General features: G+C 42.8%; 1 protein-coding gene and 1 long non-coding RNA gene across 2 annotated transcripts; one reads left to right on the plus strand and one right to left on the minus strand.

Annotated features, from left to right (window-relative positions):
* The first annotated feature begins 1,714 nt into the window (after positions 1–1,714).
* LOC137375743 (protocadherin-10-like) lies at positions 1,715–4,361 on the plus strand. The gene has a single exon (XM_068043131.1). It carries the CDS (start codon positions 1,770–1,772, stop codon positions 4,359–4,361), a length of 2,592 nt encoding a protein of 863 aa, XP_067899232.1. The 5' UTR covers positions 1,715–1,769.
* A 1,705-nt stretch (positions 4,362–6,066) lies between these two features.
* On the minus strand, positions 6,067–18,751 carry LOC137376075 (uncharacterized). The gene is made up of 3 exons (XR_010976128.1): positions 18,534–18,751; positions 13,839–14,050; positions 6,067–6,150 (listed from the first exon to the last, which is right to left on the minus strand). It is a non-coding gene; the product is annotated as an uncharacterized lncRNA (long non-coding RNA).
* Between the last annotated feature and the right edge of the window lie 56 nt (positions 18,752–18,807).

The following is an 18,807-nucleotide window of genomic DNA, read 5'->3' on the forward strand; positions in this document are numbered from 1 at the left end:
ATAGCAGTGTGATAATGACCAGATAATCTGCTCTTGTGATATTGATTGAAGGATAAATAATGGCAGTATTCTGGGGATAACTCCCCTGCTCTTCTTTGAAATACAGTCAGGGGATTTTTACGTCCACCTGAGAGGGCAGGCAGGGCCTCAGTTTAATGTTTCATCTGAAAGACAGCACTTCCTTAGTACTGCACTAGAGTGTCAGCTTAAGTTCTCATGTCCTGAAGCAGTACTTGGACCTAGAAGAATGACTGTAAGTGACTAGGGAAGGGAAAAAAAGATGGCTTGAAATATGCAGGACTTCTCCTTCAGCTTCAGCAGGTCCCATGTTCCTGATTCGCCCCTGGCCCACTTTGTCCATTACCCACTCTTAAATTTGTGACAGCACATGGGTGGAACGTGGACCTCCTATGGTTATCTGCGGTGTATTTTCTGTTTTTTTGAATAAGGACAGTAAAAATTGAAAAGTTTGCCCTATTGCATGTGCTATTCATAAAATTATAGAATGGTACAGCAAAGAAGGAGGTAATTGGGCCCATCGAGTCTGTGCCAGCTCTTTCAGAGAACAACCAGTTAGTCCGACTTTCCCGCTCTTTTCCCATATCCCTGCACTACGCTCATTCATCCTTTCTGCTACCTCAACAAAAAAGACTAATTTGCGTTAGTTAAGCATGATTTTCCCTTAATCAATCCATACTAATTCTCCTATATTAGTGTATGCTTCTGCAAGTGGCTGCTAATTTTGTCCCAAATTATTCTTTCTAAAAGCTTCTTTACCAACTACGTTAAACGTCTTGTGCTGTAATTGCCAGATTTATCTTTCTCCCCGTTTTTTAAACAAAGATGTAACATCTGAAATCCTCCAGTTCTGTGGCAGCAACCCTACATCTTAAGGAGGATTGGATGATTGTGATCAGCACCTTTCAATTTCTACTCTTATTTCTTCCGCAACCTAGGGTGCATCCTGTCAAGACTGGGTTACTTATCGACTTTATGTACCATGCATACATGATGGTTGCATGACTGAACTTATAAAACTTTAAAAAATAATATGTAGTGTGAGTTCAGCTCTTCCCGTGTGCCGTGATTGTTTGCGCTAATTTACGCTAAGATGTTTGTTGGGAATATTATAATTAGATTGGCAGGGAATTCCGGCATATTTTGAGATTGGGAGAAAGAGCTAATTTTCGTGTCGGACCCCTGCCATGAGCCCGCGTGCGGAATTCAACGTCAATACGCGAAGAAATACGGGATACCTTCAATATTCTTTAAACCGCAACTTTCCTTTCAGAGATAAGTATAGATAATCAGAACTTAATGATCAATGTTTGAATTTTGACGCAATATTCCTACCCTAAGAGTTGAGTTGGAGGCAATGGAACATTCGTTAAGTTAGACAGTTACTTTCCTTGCTCAGTGCAAACACAAGAATAAGCGTAACTTTCACACTTTGCATACGTCCATCTTTAATAAGCGTTCAGTGTAATTATTGGCAAAGACTCTCTGTGTCGCTGTCTACCAATGAGGCGCTAAAATGCTGCAAGCGATCTATCCCCCCTCCCCCAATACTACGCATAATGCAGAAACAGAGAGGAAAACAGACTCTCACTATTTGTAATCGTACATCGGAACCGTCTTTTCTGGTACTCTGATTCCTATGTATTCCGTTTTGGTTGGTATATACTGGATATCAGTAACAGTTTTTGTTTTGGGTGGAGTGTAAATTATTTTTGCATCACTGTGAATGCAACTGCGAATTCGGACAGAGAATGCAAGCTTTGTTTACAGTTTTCCTGCTTTGTGTCTGGAATATCGTTTATACTCAGATTCGTTATGCTATTCATGAAGAATTGAAGCATGGTGCCTTCGTTGGGAACATTGCTCAAGATCTGGGGCTGGATGTAAGACAGCTGTCTCGTCGCAGGCTCCGCATAATGTCTGCAGTAAGAAAACGGTATTTCGAGATTAATTTAGAGAATGGCGTTTTGTTTGTGAATGAAGTGATAGACAGGGAGTACGTGTGTAGGCAGAGTCCTACTTGTTTTATGAATCTGGAGTTTGTAGTAGAAAATCCATTGGAACTCTATCGTATTGAAGTGGAGATACTAGATATAAATGACAATTCCCCCAGTTTTTCGAATGCTGAGATCCGTTTGGAGGTCCTAGAATCAGCGCCACCGAGAACTCGTTTCCTTCTTCAGAGTGCCCATGATCCGGACTTGGGCATCAATTCTGTCCGCATTTATTATCTCAGTCCAAATGAACATTTTGCTTTAGAAGTACAGAATAGCGGGGATGATAGTAAGTTTGTCCACCTACAGCTGGAGAAATACCTGGACAGAGAACAACAGGCAATTCATCGTTTACTTCTGACTGCCGTTGACGGAGGTTCCCCAGAGAGAACTGGTACAGCCCAAGTTATCGTCACTGTCCTCGATGTCAATGACAACTCTCCTGCATTTGACCAGACGTTCTTTAAAACTAGCTTAATGGAAAATGTACCGATAGGTACTGCAGTTATCAAATTAAATGCCACCGATCTGGACGAAAGCACTAATGCAGAGATAGTGTATTCTCTCAGTGACCTTACTCCTAGCACGATCCGCGAACTTTTCAGTATGGACTCCCAAACAGGTGAAATTATAGTAAAGGGGATTGTAGACTTTGAAGAAGCCAAGACTTATGAAATTATAGTAGAAGCCAAAGACAAAGGTCCATTTGCACTCCCCGTGCATTGCACTGTCCTCATAGACATCAACGATGCCAATGATAATGCCCCCGACATGACTCTGATGTCAGTATCCAATTCGGTTCGTGAGGATGTACATTCTGGAACTGTGATCGCGCTAATCAGTGTCACCGACCAAGATTCTGGGGATAACGGACTCACTACCTGCCTGATTCAGCCCAACCTACCGTTTGAACTCAAATCGGCTTTTAAAAATTCGTACACTGTTGTTATCAAGCACGCACTGGACAGGGAAACTACGTCTGAATACCAAATTGGGATCTCTTGCCATGACTCCGGATTTCCTCCTCTATCCACAAATAAAACTATTCAAGTGCAGATATCAGATGTAAACGACAACCCACCGCGCTTTGCAGATAGGTTGCATACTGCATACGTGATGGAGAATAACGCTTTTGGGGCTTCTATCTGCTCGGTGTCCGCTTTTGACCCTGACTTGGGTCCAAACTCCCACCTTTCCTATTCCGTTCTCGACAGCCTGGTTCAAGGTGCCTCCATCTCATCGTACGTCTCTATCAATTCAGAGAACGGGATAATCTATTCGCAGCGCTCCTTTGATTACGAACAGCTCAAGAATTTCCAGATTAACGTTCAAGTGCAGGATGCTGGCTTGCCTCCACTCAGCACTAATCATACAGTGAACGTAGTCATCCTGGATCAAAATGACAATGCACCTGTAATCGTATTTCCGCTAACAAACAATGGGTCCGAAGTAACCATTCCTCGAATAGCAGATCCTGATTACTTGGTGGTCAAGGTCATTGCTGTTGATTCCGATTCTGGGCAGAACGCACGATTGTTTTATCAGCTTCTCCAAGCTACCGATCAGAATCTTTTCACTATGAGGATTAACTCGGGAGAAGTAAGGACGACCCGTCAAATTAACGACAGAGATGTCGCAACACAGATGATGGTCATATTGGTAAAAGACAATGGGCATCCACCTTTATCTACCACTATCACCATCACACTCGCAATAATAGACAGTTTTGAAGACGTCATTCATGCCGTTACATTCATGCCTAGAGTCCCTGATGATCCCTCTAGTACAGCCTTTTATATAATTATATCGTTAGGGGCAATCACACTTACACTAATGCTGGCCCTAATTGCGCTCGTGATCACAATTTGTCGCAGTGCAAGCAATGATGAGGACTGGTGTTGGTGTTTTGAACATAACGATTCAGATACGATATATCAAAATTCCAATCCAAATTTTCACACGGTGCCAGACTCCAGTCTAATTAAAAATGTTATTGAAGTGCGTGGATCTGGTTCTCTTGCTGAAACGTACTGTTATACTCTTCGGTCTGCTCCAGAATCGGTTAAAAGCGATTCCAAGTTGCTGTCACAGTTAAATGCAGCATCCGCCAGATACCAATCTGATGCTGCTGACAGATATTATTCAGACTGCAATGTAAAAGAAATGGACAACACGACAATTTTAGCCACTGTGGTAAGTGATGTGAACTTTAAGACCTCAGGTCGTCATATTTCTTTAATTATTTTGCGGTTTCTCCTGTGTTATAATGTAACCCTTCATTTATGTAATGGAAAATATACATTTTCATCTTTGAAGCATGGCAACCAAATACTGAAGAGTGAAAATTAATGTTGCTAATAAATGAGTGATTGTTTTCCTTCCTAATCTTTCTGTTTGAACGGTGGTAACGCATGCAATTGTCAATTCTTCTTGGAGGAACACTATCAGCGTACTGTTCAACTGTAACTCCCTTCTTACCGAGCGCACAAACACTTCAAGAAGTCCATTATGACAATAGTCTTCGGGGTTTGGGATACCTGGCAGAATTTTCTCAACTACCCTGACGATCCAAATGTGCTTGCAATATTCCTGTTGCCCCTAAAACTAACTCGATACAGACCAGAATTTTAAACCTAAATTCGACTGGTAACTTAGGTTAATACTTTCGATGTAAACAGGCGACTAAGAGAAATTCCATGTTTAACACGAATTCAGTGTTATTTTGCATGTATTTTGCGATCAAATACCACAATTCGAGTTGCTTACAGTGTGGGTTTATCATGCTTGAATTAGCATGCGGAACACAGGGTCAGACGAACGAAGGAAAGAGACCACCTCATCCATCGAGCCAGTCCAGTCATGTCGTAACAAAGCATCGTGACTCGCAGTCTTTCTTGCAACTATTAGGCATCTAGTCCGCCGAGAAAGGCAACAATTAGATTTTTAAAAAATTCTAGACCAATCAAGAACAAGAAAACAGAGTATTTCCGCTGTGGTCCTCTAAAATAACCAAAAACACTAAGGTATCACAGTGACCATGTAGTACAAACCGAAGTCCCGCCTAGTTTATTTATCCATTGATATTAGCCACAGTGAGGAACTTGTGCAGTTCCTTTTTGGGGCCATTCGTATTGCACGCAATTGTGGGATTTGCCAAGACTTGGTATTATGTTCCTCATAAGTACACACGATCATTTTTTGAAAAGTTTTAATTCCATGGATGTAGGCGTCGCTGGCAAGACCAACATTTATTGTTCATCCGTGACTGTTATGAGAAGTTGATGATACAACGGATTGCCCTGTCAGGCAGTTCAGAGGGCAGTAGGTAAGGACAGCAGTTTTCCTTCACTAAAAGAACCAGTTTTTACGACAATTTGTGGTCACTTTTGCTAACAGGTGGTGATACAACTGAATGACTTGCTAAGCCACTTCAGAAGGCAGTTAACACTTAGACACATTGGTATATTCCAGAGTCATATATAGGCCAGACCAGATAAGGACAGCAATTTTCTTCCGTAAAATGACCAGTCAGGTTTTAACGACAGTCCAACAGATACATTGGCAAGAATGCTTCCAGCCACATGGAGGTGGCTTTAGAGGCGGGGGTAGCGTAGGAATTTGGAATGTAGCCCATCGTGCCAGCTCCCGAAATGCTCACACCTCCAGGGGCTTCTCCCAGAGGGGAGGCGCCCAGTGGCAATTGCTACCTGGCAGTGGTGGATAGCCAATTAAAGTGTTTAATATGGCAATGATCCAATGTTCTGGCAAATCACTGAAATTTTACCGATGGCGCATGGACCCCAGCTGTCTCTAGAGCCCGGCAACGCTTCAGAGGTGATTTCACAGTGGGACGTCAGAAGGAAATCATAGACTGCTGCAAATGCCTGTATCAATATTCCCAAAGACTGAAGGCTGTACATCTGCGTCCAAACACATTCATATGGAGTTGTTTCCCCTGACAGTTCTGGACCTTTTAAAATATGCTGTCTGCACGCTTTCATAAGTGCCTCCATTTTGAGGTGCCACCGAGAACACCCTCTGCCTGAAAAGCTCTCACCTCTTCCAATGGCGCTACTAGCCGACCCTCTTGTCGAACCCTCCAATTGCTCCTCTTGCGTTCATGTGCCACACGCTGTTCCTAAATGGATGACAAATGAGGAGGCGGCCTTTTCATCGGTCGGGGCATTGAGTATAAAAATTCGCAAGTCATGCTGCAGCTGTACAGAACCTTAGTTAGGCCACACTTGGAATATTGCGTATAATTCTGGTCGCCACACTACCAGAAAGATGTGGAGGCTTTGGAGAGGGTACAGAAGAGGTTTACCAGGATGTTTCCTGGTCTGGAGGGTATTAGCTATGAAGAGAGGTTGGATAAACTCGGATTGTTTTCACTGGAACGACGGAGGTGGAGGGGTGACCTGATAGAGGTTTACAAAGTTGTGAGTGGCATGGACAGAGTGGATAGTCAGAAGCTTTTTCCCAGGGTGGAAGAGTCAGTTACTAGGGGACATAGGTTTAAGGTGCAAGGGGCAAAGTTTAGAGGGGATGTACGAGGCAAGTTTTTTACACAGAGGGTGGTGAGTGCCTGGAACTTGCAGCCGGGGGAGGTGGTGGAAGCAGGTATGATAGCGACATTTAAGAGGCATCTTGACAAATACATGAATAGGAAGGGAATAGAGGGATATGGACCCCGGAAGTGCAGAAGGTTTTAGTTTAGACAGGCATCGTGATCGGCGCAGGCTCGGAGGGCCGAATGGCCTGTTCCTGTGCTGTACTGTTCTTTGTTCTTTGTTAATTGGCTGTCTCCCGTAATATTGTGCAGGCAGGCAGACCATTGACATAAGCTGGGTTAGGACCTGGAACTGGCCCTGCCGCCCATGAATTATAAAAGTCCTGAAGATTACATCCTTGGTCACTTTTACCGACAGCAATTATTTACAGTCATAGTCATTTCTGGCAGAGAAGGAGGTCATTTGACGCATCGAGTCTATGCTAGCTGTCCACAGAAAATGTGGCCCTGCAAGTTTATTTCCTTCAATTGTCCATCCAATTTATTTTGAAATCATTGTTGCCTCTGCATCCACCACACTTGTGGGCAGCGAGTTCCAGGTCATTATCACTCGTAGCATAAAAAAAGTTTTTCCTCATATTCCCCCTGCGTCCTTGTACCATCATTTAACAGGAACAGTTTTTCCTTATCCAACTTATCCAAGTCTGTCGTAATCATGTACACCTCTATCAAATCTCCCCTCGATCTCTCATGCTCCAAGGAGAACAATCCCAACTTTTCCAACCTAATCTTGTAACTAAAATTCCCCATCCCTGGAACCATTCTGGTAAATTCCCTTTGCGTCGTCTCAAGGACCCTCACATCCTTCCTAAAGTGTGGTGACCAGAACTGGACATAATACTCTAATTGGGGCCTAACCAGAGCTTTATAAAGGTTCAGCATTACTTCCCTGCTTGTGTACCCAATGCCTCTTTTTATGAAGCCCAAGATCCCATATACATTGCTAACTACTCTCTCAATATGTCCTGCCACCTTCAAACATTGATGCACCTGCACCACAGGATCCCCTGCTCCTGCACACTCTTTAGACCTGTGGTATTAAGTCAACCTATCCCTTCTGTCAAAATGCATCACTTGTCTGTTTTAAATTCCATCTGCCTCTTGTCTGCCCAGTCTGCTAGCCTATCTATGTTCTGCTGCAGGTGGTTCATCCTCACTGTTTGCCACTCCTCCAAGTTAGGTATCATTGGTTAATTTTGAAGTTCTATTGTGTATTCCATGATTCAAGTCATCCATGCCTGGACTGGAGGGCATGTCTTAAGAAGAAAGGTTGAGGGAGCTAGGGCTTTCCTCATTGGAGCGAAGAAGGATAAGAGGTGACTTGATAGAGTGGTACAAGATGATGAGAGGCATAGATAGAGTGGATAGCCAGAGACCTTTTCCCAGGGTGGAAAGGGCTATCATCAGGGGGCATAATTTTAAGGTGATTGGAGGAAGGTTTCGGGGAGATGTCAGAGGTAGGTTCTTTACATAGAATGCACTGCCAGCGGTGGTAGTAGAAGCAGATACATTTGGGACATTTAAGCGACTCTTGGATATGTCCATGGATGATAGTGGAATGAAGGGTATGTAGGTAGTTTGATCTTAGAGTAGGTTCAAAGGTCGGCACAACATCGTGGGCTGAAGGGCCTGTACTGTGCTGTACTGTTCTATGTTCTATATGTAGAAAAAAAAACAGTGGACCTAGCACTGACCCTTGGAGAACACTTCATACTTCATACTTCAGACTGAAAAACAACCATTTACCATGACTTGCTGTTTTCTGTCCTTAAGCCATTTTTTTTATCCAATTGGACACTGACCCTCCTATTCCGAGCCTCAATTTTGTTAATCAGCCTTTTATGTGGTAATTTATGAAACCCTTTCTTAAAATCCATAGAGACAACATCCACTACATTCCCTTCATCAACCTTCTCTGTTACTTCATCAAAAAATTAATTACATTAGTCAAGCATGTTCGAGTTCTGAAGAAGGGTCACTGACCCGAAACGTTAACTCTGCTTCTCTTTTCACAGATGCTGCCAGACCTGCTGAGTGGTTCCAACATTTCTTGTTTTTACTCCATTTTACTAATCTGTGCTGGCTATCCTTAATTAACACAAAACTCTCCAAGTGCCTGTTGATTTTTTTTCCTTAACTATTGTTTATAAATCCTTACCCACCACAGATGTTGAATTAACTAGCCTGTAGTTGCTAGGACTGTCGTTACACACTTTCTTGAACAAGGGTGTCACATTTACCACTCTCCAATCCTCTGGGACCTCCCCCACATCTAGGGAAGATTGAGAGATTATGGCAAGCCCTTGCACTATCTCCACCCTCACTTCCTTTAGCAACCTAGGATGCAAGACATCCACATCAGGTGGCTTATCTACTCTAAGCATAGCCAACCTTTCCAGTACCTCCTCCCTCTCAACTTTAACCCTATCCATTCCCTGTACTCTCTCCGCTTCAACCGATATTTTGTCAGATTCCTCTTCTTTAGTAAACACCAATACAAAGTACTTATTAAGTATTACAACCTTGCTCTGTCCCTGTAAGCATATATCATCCTCATTGTCCCTAATAGGCCCCACTCCACCTCTTACTACCCGCTTACTGCTTACATGCCTGTCAAAGATTTTTGGGTTCTCTTTTATGTTGACTGCCATTCTCATATTCTCTTTCCCAGTCTTATTTCCTTCTTCATCTCCCCTCTCAACTTGTTGTGTTTGGCCCGGTTCTCACTTGAATAATTCACTTGACATGGATCCTCTTATATGTCATCATAATCTGTATCTCTCTCATCAGCCAAGGAGCCCTATTCTTGGTTCCCCTACCTTTCACCCTTGTTGGAATGTACCTTTCCTGTACCTGAAACATAGTTTCCTTAAAGATAACCCATTGTTCCATTGCAGTTTTTCCTTTCAATCTTTGATTGCAATTTATCCTGGCTAGATCCCTTCTCATCCCATTGAAATTCGCCCTCTTCCAATCTTTTTGGGAGTTGTTCCACCTTACATTGTTCCTTGCTTTTCTGCATTTTGAGTCTAAACCTTATGATAGGATGATCACTCTTATCTAAGTGTTCCCACACAGACACTTGTTCCACCTTATTTCTCAGAACCAGATCCAGAAGTGCCTCCTTTCTAGTTGGGCTGAGAATATACTGGTCAAGGAAGTTCTCCTGAACACAAACCAGAAATTCCTCCCCCTCCTTTTACTTTGTCTAAATTATCCCAATTGATATTTGGGTAATCAACGTTCCCCAATATCACCACTCTATACTTCTTGCACATCTCTGTGATTTCCCTGCAGATTTGCTCCTCTATCTCTCACTATTTGGAGGCCTACAGCATACCCCTAGTAGCGTGATTTTGCTTCTCACCTCTAACCAAATGGATTTTGTCCTTTACCATCAATGACATCCCCTCTTTCCAACACTACAATGTCTTCCCTCATCAGCACTGCCACCCCATCCCCCATTTTTCTTTCTCTATGTTTTCCGAACGCTTTATATCTATGTATAGTAAATGTCCAGTCCTTACCATTTTTAAGCCACATTTCTGTTATTGCCACTCCATCACATTCCCAAATTTTGTTTTTAATTAAATTCAAATTCTAAAATCAGCATGATGAGATTTGAACTAATAATGTACTGGATTATTTGTTCATTGCTCTGGATTTCTAGGCTGGTAACATAACCATTAGACTACCATACCCATGCAGGTGAACTAAGGATGAAGAAGGGTCTTTGACCCTCTATGTTGCTTTCATTGATCTCACCAAAGACTTTGACCTCGTCAGCAGAATTGGTCTCTTCAGACTACTAGAAAAGATTGGATGCCCACCAAAGCTACTAAGTATCATCACCTCATTTCATGACAATATGAAAGGCACAATTCAGCATAGCGGCACCTCATCAGACCCCTTTCCAATCCTGAGTGGCGTGAAACAGGGCTGTGTTCTCGCACCTACACTGTTTGGGATCTTCTCTCCCTGCTGCTCTCACATGCATTCAAGTTCTCAGAAGAAGGAATTTTCCTCCACACAAGATCAGGTGGCAGGTTGTTCAAGCTTGCCCATCTAAAAGCGAAGACCAGAGTACGGAAAGTCCTCATCAGGGAACTCCTCTTTGCTGATGATGCTGCTTTAACATCTCACTCATGAAGAGTGCCTGCAGAGCCTCATCGACAGGTTTGCGGCTGCCTGCAATGAATTTGGCCTAACCATCAGCCTCAAGAACGTGAACATCATGGGACAGGACGTCAGAAATGCCCCATTTATCAATATCGGCGTGCATGCTCTGGAAGTGGTTCAAGAGTTCACCTAACCAGGCTCAACTATCACCAGTAACCTGTCTCTCGATGCAGAAATCAACAAGCGTATGGGAAAGGCTTCCACTGCTATGTCCAGACTGGCCAAGACAGTGTGGGAAAATGGTGCACTGACACAGAACACAAAAGTCCAAGTGTATCAAGCCTGTGTCCTCAGTTCCTTGCTCTACGGCAGTGAGGCCTGGACAACGTATGTCAGCCATGAGCAACGTTTCAATTCATTCCATCTTCGCTGCCTCTGGAAAATCCTTGGCATCAGGTGGCAGGACTGTATCTCCAACACAGAAGTCCTCGAGGCGGCCAACATCCCCAGCATATACACCTTACTAAGCCAGCAGCGCCTGAGATGGCTTGGCCATGTGAGCCGTATGGAAGATGGCAGAATCCCCAAGGACACATTGTACAGCGAGCTCGCCACTGGTACCAGACCCACCGGCCGTCCACGGCTCCACTTTAAGGACGTCTGCAAATGCGACATGAAGTCCTGTGACACTGATCACAAGTTGTGGGAGTCAGTTGCCAGCGATCGCCAGAGCTGGCGGGCAACCATAAAGGCGGGGCAAAAGCATGGTGTGTCGAAGAGACTTAGCAGTTGGCAGGAAAAAGGACAGAAGTGCAAGGAGAGAGCCAACTGTGTAACAGCCCCGAGAGCCAATTTTGTCTGCAGCACCTGTGGAAGAATCTGTCACTCTAGAATTGGCCTTTAGAGCCACTCCAGGCGCTGCTGCACAAACCACTGACCACCTCCAGGCGCTTACCCATTGTCTCTCGAGACAAGGAGGCCAAAGAATTGATCCATCTATAGAAAACATAACATCCCCTCATTGTAGTTGGCAGTTACTTTATAAATGATTTCAGGATTTTTGTTTCCAGTATTCCACTCTTGGTGTGTAGAGTTTCCTGATATGAATCTTAAGTTATCTTTTACTAGCTTAAACCTGCGCCCTCTGCCTCTCTATGCATAACTATCTTACATAGCCCCACAGGAACAGCTCTTAGACATCTTTCTGAGCTGAAAAGCCCATGTTTCTCCAGTCTTTCCTCATAAATCAGACCTCTCACATTGGGATTAGACTCACAGCTCTTTTCATGCCTCCAGTGCTTGAAAGTTTCAGAACTGATTGGAGCTTCAAGGAACCACAGCACTGCCTCCTCTGATTTATATTCTATTCTTTTGGCTACATAATTGGCTTTGTTGATTTGTTTATCTGCATTGAGTCTACTAAGACTACTGGTAGGACTCTTTCAGATTCATCCCTGGCTATATCAATAACATTCATAAAGTCTGTATTTTGTCTGCATTTTGAAATCCTGTTTGGTGTTTCCAACAATTTAACTATTTTTAAAAAGTCTTCATCAAAACTTAACATATTGTCGGCCTGAAAATGACAAGAAAGGACATGCCATAAGACACAAAGATGGGAGAACAATAGGTAGAAGTCAATAGGCCAAATCTACTAATGATCCTCAGGAAACAAGAAAACAAATTCCAAACCTGTGTCCTGTACCACCTAGAAGAACAAGGGTAGCAGGTGCTGTGGGTGTGCTTACACTACATGGACTTCATCAGTTCAAGAAGGTGGCTCACCTCTACCTTCCCAAGGGCAAAGACCTGATTTCCGTAGATGAGGTTAGATTGACTGCCCCTGACATCAAGGCAAGATGTGGCATCAAGGAGCCCTTACAAAATTGATATCAATGTGAATCAGGGGAATAACCTGGCTGGAGTCATATCTAGCAGAAAGGAAGATGGTTGTGATCATTGGAGGCCAATCATCTCAGTCCCACGACATTCCTGCTGGAGTTCCTCAGGGCAGTGTACTAGGTCCAACCATCTTCAGCTGCTTCATCAATGATCTTCCATGCATCATAAGGTCATAAGTGAGAATGTTCATTGATGATTGCACAGAGTTTCAGATAATGAAATAGTTTGTGCCCTCATACAGCAAGACATAGACAACTTTCAGGCTTGGGCTGGTACGTGGCAAGTAACATTCATAGGAACATAAAAGCAGGAGTAGGCCTTCAGCCCATGGAGACTGTTCCACCATTCAATATGATCATAGCAGATCATCCACTTCAATGCCTTTTTCCCACACAAACTGCATATCCCTTTATGTCATTGGTATTTAGAAATCTGTCAATCTCTGCTTTAAACATACTCATTGACTGGGCTTCCACAGCCTTCTGAGGTAGAGAATTCCAAAGATCACAACCTTTTGAGTAAAGACATTTCTCCTCATTTTGGTCCTAAGTGGCTTTGCTCTTATTTTGAAATTGTGTCCCTTGGTTCTAGACTCCTTAACCAGGGGAATCGTCTTCCCTGCATCTACCCTGTCGATCCCTTAAAGTATTTTGTAGGTTTCAATGAGATCATCTCACATTCTTTGAAACTCTAGAGAATACAGGCCCAGTTTCCCTAATCTCTCTTCATAGGACAGTCCTGCCATCCTGGGAACAAGTCTGGTGAATCTTTGTTGCACTCCCTCAATGGCAATAATATCCTTCCGAAGATAAGGGGACCAAAACTGCACACAGTATTCTATCTAACCAAGGTTCTATACAATTGAAGCAAGACTTCGCTACTCCTGCACTCAAATCTTATTGTGATAAAGGCTCACATACCATTAGCCTTCCTAATTCCTGCACCTGCATGTTTTCTTTACACTAGACAAGTGCCAGGAAATGACCAACACCAGCAAGATAGATTCTAACCACCTCCACTTGACAGTCAATGGCATTACCATCGCCAGATGCCCCACCATCAACATCCTGGGGTCATCAGAAACTGAATTGGACCAGTCACATAAGTACTGTGGCTACAAGAGCAGGTGAGAATCTGGGTGTTCTGCATTGGGGGACTCACCTCCTGACTCTCCAAAGCCTTCCCACAATCTACAAAGCACAAGTCAGGAGTGTGTTCGAATATTCTCTATTTACCTGCATGAGTGCAGCTCTAGCAACACTCAAGAATCTCGACACTATCCAGGACGAAGCAGACTGCTTGATCGGCACCCCATCCACCACCTTAAACATTCACTGCCTCCACCACTGGTGCACAGCGACAGTGGTGTATACCATCTGCAAGACGCACTGCATCAACTCACCCGGGCTTCTTCAACAGCACTTTCCAATCCCATGAGCTCCATCATCTAGAAGGACAAAGGAAGAAGGTGTATGGGAACATCACCACCTGCAAGTTCCCCTCCAAGTCACCCACATCCTGATGTGGAAATACATTGCCATTCCTTCACTGTTGCTGGGTCAAAAACCAGGAACTCCCTCCCTAACAGCACTTTGGGTGTACCTACTGGAGCAGTTCAAGAAGGCGGCTCACCACCATCTTCTCAAGGCCAATCAGAGGTGGGCAAAAAAATGCTGGTCTTGCCAGTGATGCTCACATTGAAAGAAAGAATTTAAGAACTACACATGATGACCATAGTAATTCTTACTATACTACTTCAAATATGGCTACATCGGCACAGATAAATGTGCTGAATTTTACTCGGACAGCAGAGATCCCATTGCCAGGAGGTTGCCCAGCTTCAAAGGACAGTGGGACCTGGGTCCGCATTTTATGGTCGCAACCACTTCATTGGCTGTCTCTAGGTCTGCTGTCCCATTTAGGATGATGGCCTGCCTCCAAAATCTGCCTGCCCAATCTGAGGACCAGCAGCTCAGCAGCCTGGGCATCACACTTTAGAAAGTATATCAAAACATTGAAGAGGATGCATGGGAGATATATGTGCATGGTACCAGGGATGAGGAAATTTAGTCGCATCAAAAGACATTAGATAACAAAGTTAAATGAGCTTGGATAGAATTCTTAGAACAGCAACCATATTTTTTCCCTCTCTTTTCCAGTTCACTCATTATAGCTGCTGTCTTCTGGGCACTTTCAATAGCTGAAAAATCCTTTTTTACTGTGACAACCAAATCTGTACATAGTATTCTATGTGATGTTGCACCAATTATTTATAAAGTGGCAGGATTGTATCATCATTTCTGTTCAGTATTGTTCTTTTAATACATCCCAACATCTGACTTGCTTTACATAATGCTGCCAAGCTGTGCTTTGCCGTAATAGCTTCAATTTATTGTCTATCAGGACCCCCAGATCTAGTTGTCTAACTGTTGACAGAGGTTTAAAGTTAATGTTTGTAATGTTACAGAAAAAATGAATACAATCGATTAACTTAAAAGCAGTAAAATAAAAGCAAAATACTGCGGATGCTGGAATTGGGCATTTGGGTTTATGGTTTTTATACACATGAACTGCTACCAATCTTTATATGGATGAATTTGAAGACTTGTTTTTTTTTTAAACTCTATTTGCAACTACAGTACAGAAACAGACCTATCAGTTCTTAAAGATATACAAATTAGTCCCATTCCCCTATTCATCCGAGGCATGAAATTAAAAAGGAAATTCGGAAAGTGAAAAAAGGGTATGAAAATATTAACAAGTAAAATCAAGAAAAACCCAAAGATGTTTTACAAAAATAAAGATCAAGAGGACAACTAAGGAAAGAATTGGGCCTATAAAAGACCAAAAGGGTAACTTATGTGTGGAGGCAGAAGATGTGACCATGGTTCATAATGATACTTTGCATCTGTCTTCACAAAATGAGGGACAATGCAAATATTGTAGTTAAGGAGGAAAAGTATGAAATATTGGATGGATTAAACAGAGGGAGAGGGGAAAGATTAAGGGGTTTAGCATCTTTGAAAGTGGATAAATTGGCGGGCCTGGATGAACTGCATCCCAGGCTGCTAAAAGAAGCAATGGAGGAAATAGTGGAGACTCCATCATCATTTTCCAATCATCTCTGACTGCAGGCATAGTGCCAGAGAACTGGAGGACTGCTAACATGGTACCATTGTTTAAAAAGGAGAAAGAGATAGATTGAGTAATTACAGACCAGTCAGCCTAATATTTGTCATGGGCAAATTATTGGAAAAAGTTTTGAGATGCATTATTAATCTTCGTTTGGAAAGGCCCTGATTAATCAAGGACAATCAGCATGGATTTGTTCAGGGAAGGTTGTGTCTAACTTAATTGACTTTTTTGAGGAGGTAACAAGGAGGGTCGATAGGGATAGGATGTTAGATGTAATTTACATGGATTTTAGCAAGGCTTTTGACAAGGTCCCACACAGCAGATTAGCCAGAAAGACCCAAGGGAAAGTGGCATGTTGGTTGAAGTGTATGCCCACTGATCCCTGAAGGTAGCAGTACAGATGGATAATGTGGTTAAAAAGGCATGCCAGATACTTTCCATCATTGGCTGAAGCATAAAATGTAAGAGCAGGGAGGTTATGCTAGAACTGTATAAAATACTCGTTAGGTCACAGCTAGAGTACTGCATCAAATTCTGGTCACCACATGACAGGAAAGATGTGAATGTGAATGTAGATTTATGAGGATGTTGATAGGAATGGAAAATTTTAGCTATGCAGTGTGGTTGGATAGGCTGGTGTTGTTTTCTTTAGAACAAAGGAGACTGAAGGCAGATTTAATTGAGGTGTATAAAATTGTGTGTCCTAGACAGCGTGAATAGAAGGACCTATTTCCCTTCTTCGTAGGCAGTCCCTCGGGACTGAGGATGACTTGTTTCCACTCCAGTTCAGTGACTTTTAACATGGCTAACAAGTCTGATGCATGATCAGCAGATTCTAACACATGTGGGGCAGATGGTATTTGAAGAGTTGGATAGACAAGTTACTTGGTGGGGGGGAGGGGGGGTTGCTGTGCACTCCTTCCACTGCCTGGACTTGGCTTCCACACATTCCTGTCGAAATTTCATGTGGTGTTCATTACCTTCCCAAATGCATCTTCTCCACTTTGAGTGGGCAAGGTTCAGGGACTCCCATGAGTCAGTGGGTTTGTTGGATTTCTTCAGGGATACCTTGAGAATATCCTAGTGCATCTCCACTGTCCTCCTGGGAGTCATTCGCCATGGTGAAGCTCGGGATAGAGCAGTTGCTTCGGGAACCTGATGTCAGACATGCAAGTGATGTGGCCCACCCAGCAAAGCTGGTTTTGGGTGATCAGCATCTCCGTGCTGGGAATGTTGGCTTAGGAGAGGATGGTGACATTAGATTGCCTATCCTGCCAAAGAATGAGAAGGATTTTGTGGAGACAATGTTGGTGGTATTTCTTCAGTGCCTTGAGGTGCCTGCTATAGATTGTCCAAGTCACCAAAGCATGTAGGAGCGCAGGCATCACAACTACCATGGTATACCATGACCTTCGTCCTGAGTTTGAGGTGTTGATCCTTGAGTATTCTCTTCCTCATTCAGGCAAAGCCAGTGGTGAATTTGATCATCTATGTCTGCCTTCACTGAGAGGAGACTCCCGAGATATGGAAAATGGTCCATGTTTGAGAGGGCAATAACAGGGGGCATATATTTACAGCAATTGATAGAAGCATTAGAGGGGAGTTGAGAGAAACAGTTTTGGTGGGGTATTGGAACTCACTGCCTGAAAGGGTGGTAGAGGCAGAAAACCTCGTCACATTTTAAAAAGTACTTGATATGCACTCGAAGTTTTGTAACCTACGAGGCTATGGACAAAGAGTTAGAAAGTGAAATTAGGCTGGATAGCTCTTTTTCAGCCAACACTGACTCGATGGACCAAATGGCCTCCTTCTGTGCCTTACATTTCTATGATTTTATGATAATGCTTTCTAAATGGCCAAATAGGATTAAGTATCACTATCAATAGTTCTGTAGTTCTGTAACATAAGAAAACGTTAAGCAACTGATAGGTGTTATATTATCAACATATTGTGTGTTTTTTAACTGATGCAAACTCAAGCAATTGTATCAGTTTTGAATGTTCGTTTGTCCGTATCTGTCCCTTTTTTGTTGTGACCTTACAGTCAGATAAGGATCGTCTTAAAATGACACTTGGTTTGGGTTATTGTGCTCAACCTGACAACTTTTCTTCTCTGCCAGCATTTTAAAAGCTTGGCTGCCCTGTTGATGCATTCTGCCTGACAAGTTTTCTTTTACGTAGCTGCAGTCAACATCAACTTTAGCAGTGCATTGTTTGATAAATGTACTGATAGAAAAATCCTAGACCTGTACGTTGGGAAACATTTATTTTGATTAAATAAAGTAGCACCATCTTGAATACAGCGGAAATAAAATTAAAACTGTGGTCCTTGCTCTGGAGAACGAAATTAACTTTCCAGTAAATATTGTCTTTAACTTCTTGTCCTTGTTTTTGACTGTATCTGGAATATTAAACAGTGTAGGCTAACTGCACATTCCGCTTTGCTTTTATTTGCCAGAGATTTTCGACAACGGTGTCAACGCAGCAGCGAAGTGGTTTCCCAGTAATATTTTGATATTCCTGAACTGTTGTAGACAAACTGTTGTCCGGGCTAGGAGCAATTGACTATACTTTAAAGTACTGGCTTTAAACATATACAATGTTCGTGAACAAAGTAAGGATATCTAATACCGCAAAATGCTAGGCGATTATGATTTCTGCTGGACAAAATGGGTGCTTTCAATTACATTTTAAAAGCCGAGAAGTCAGCAAGATACTGTAAATAGTTAAACTTCAAGTTCAGTTAGCTTAACTAATTAATGAAAAGGAAACTGGCAGTAAGAGTTCTGGACTCACAATAACGTTTCTGGGAGTTTTATCTTCGCCATTGCTTTTCAGGAACTGACGAACACAGTAGCGGGAATGATTTCCACTGCACAGACGAAATTAAATCTGACTGTTAAAATTTTAAAAGAAATAGAAATACAGTAGAAACGCTGTGCAGATTCCGTGTAACGTAGGCATATATAAACCTTTTACTTTTACCGAAACTGCATGCCAAATGACAACTTCCTTCTGCACTGTTGACGCAGTAGACGACTGTGCCGTGCAATTATTGGTGGAGACTCTT

Source organism: Heterodontus francisci, chromosome 12, assembly GCF_036365525.1.
Source record: "Heterodontus francisci isolate sHetFra1 chromosome 12, sHetFra1.hap1, whole genome shotgun sequence".
In the NCBI taxonomy this organism is placed as follows: domain Eukaryota; kingdom Metazoa; phylum Chordata; class Chondrichthyes; order Heterodontiformes; family Heterodontidae; genus Heterodontus; species Heterodontus francisci.

What these genes read in the sequence shown, in the direction of transcription:
- LOC137375743 (XM_068043131.1), top strand. Translation starts at nt 1,770, where the DNA reads ATGCAAGCTTTGTTTACAGTTTTCCTGCTTTGTGTCTGGAATATCGTT.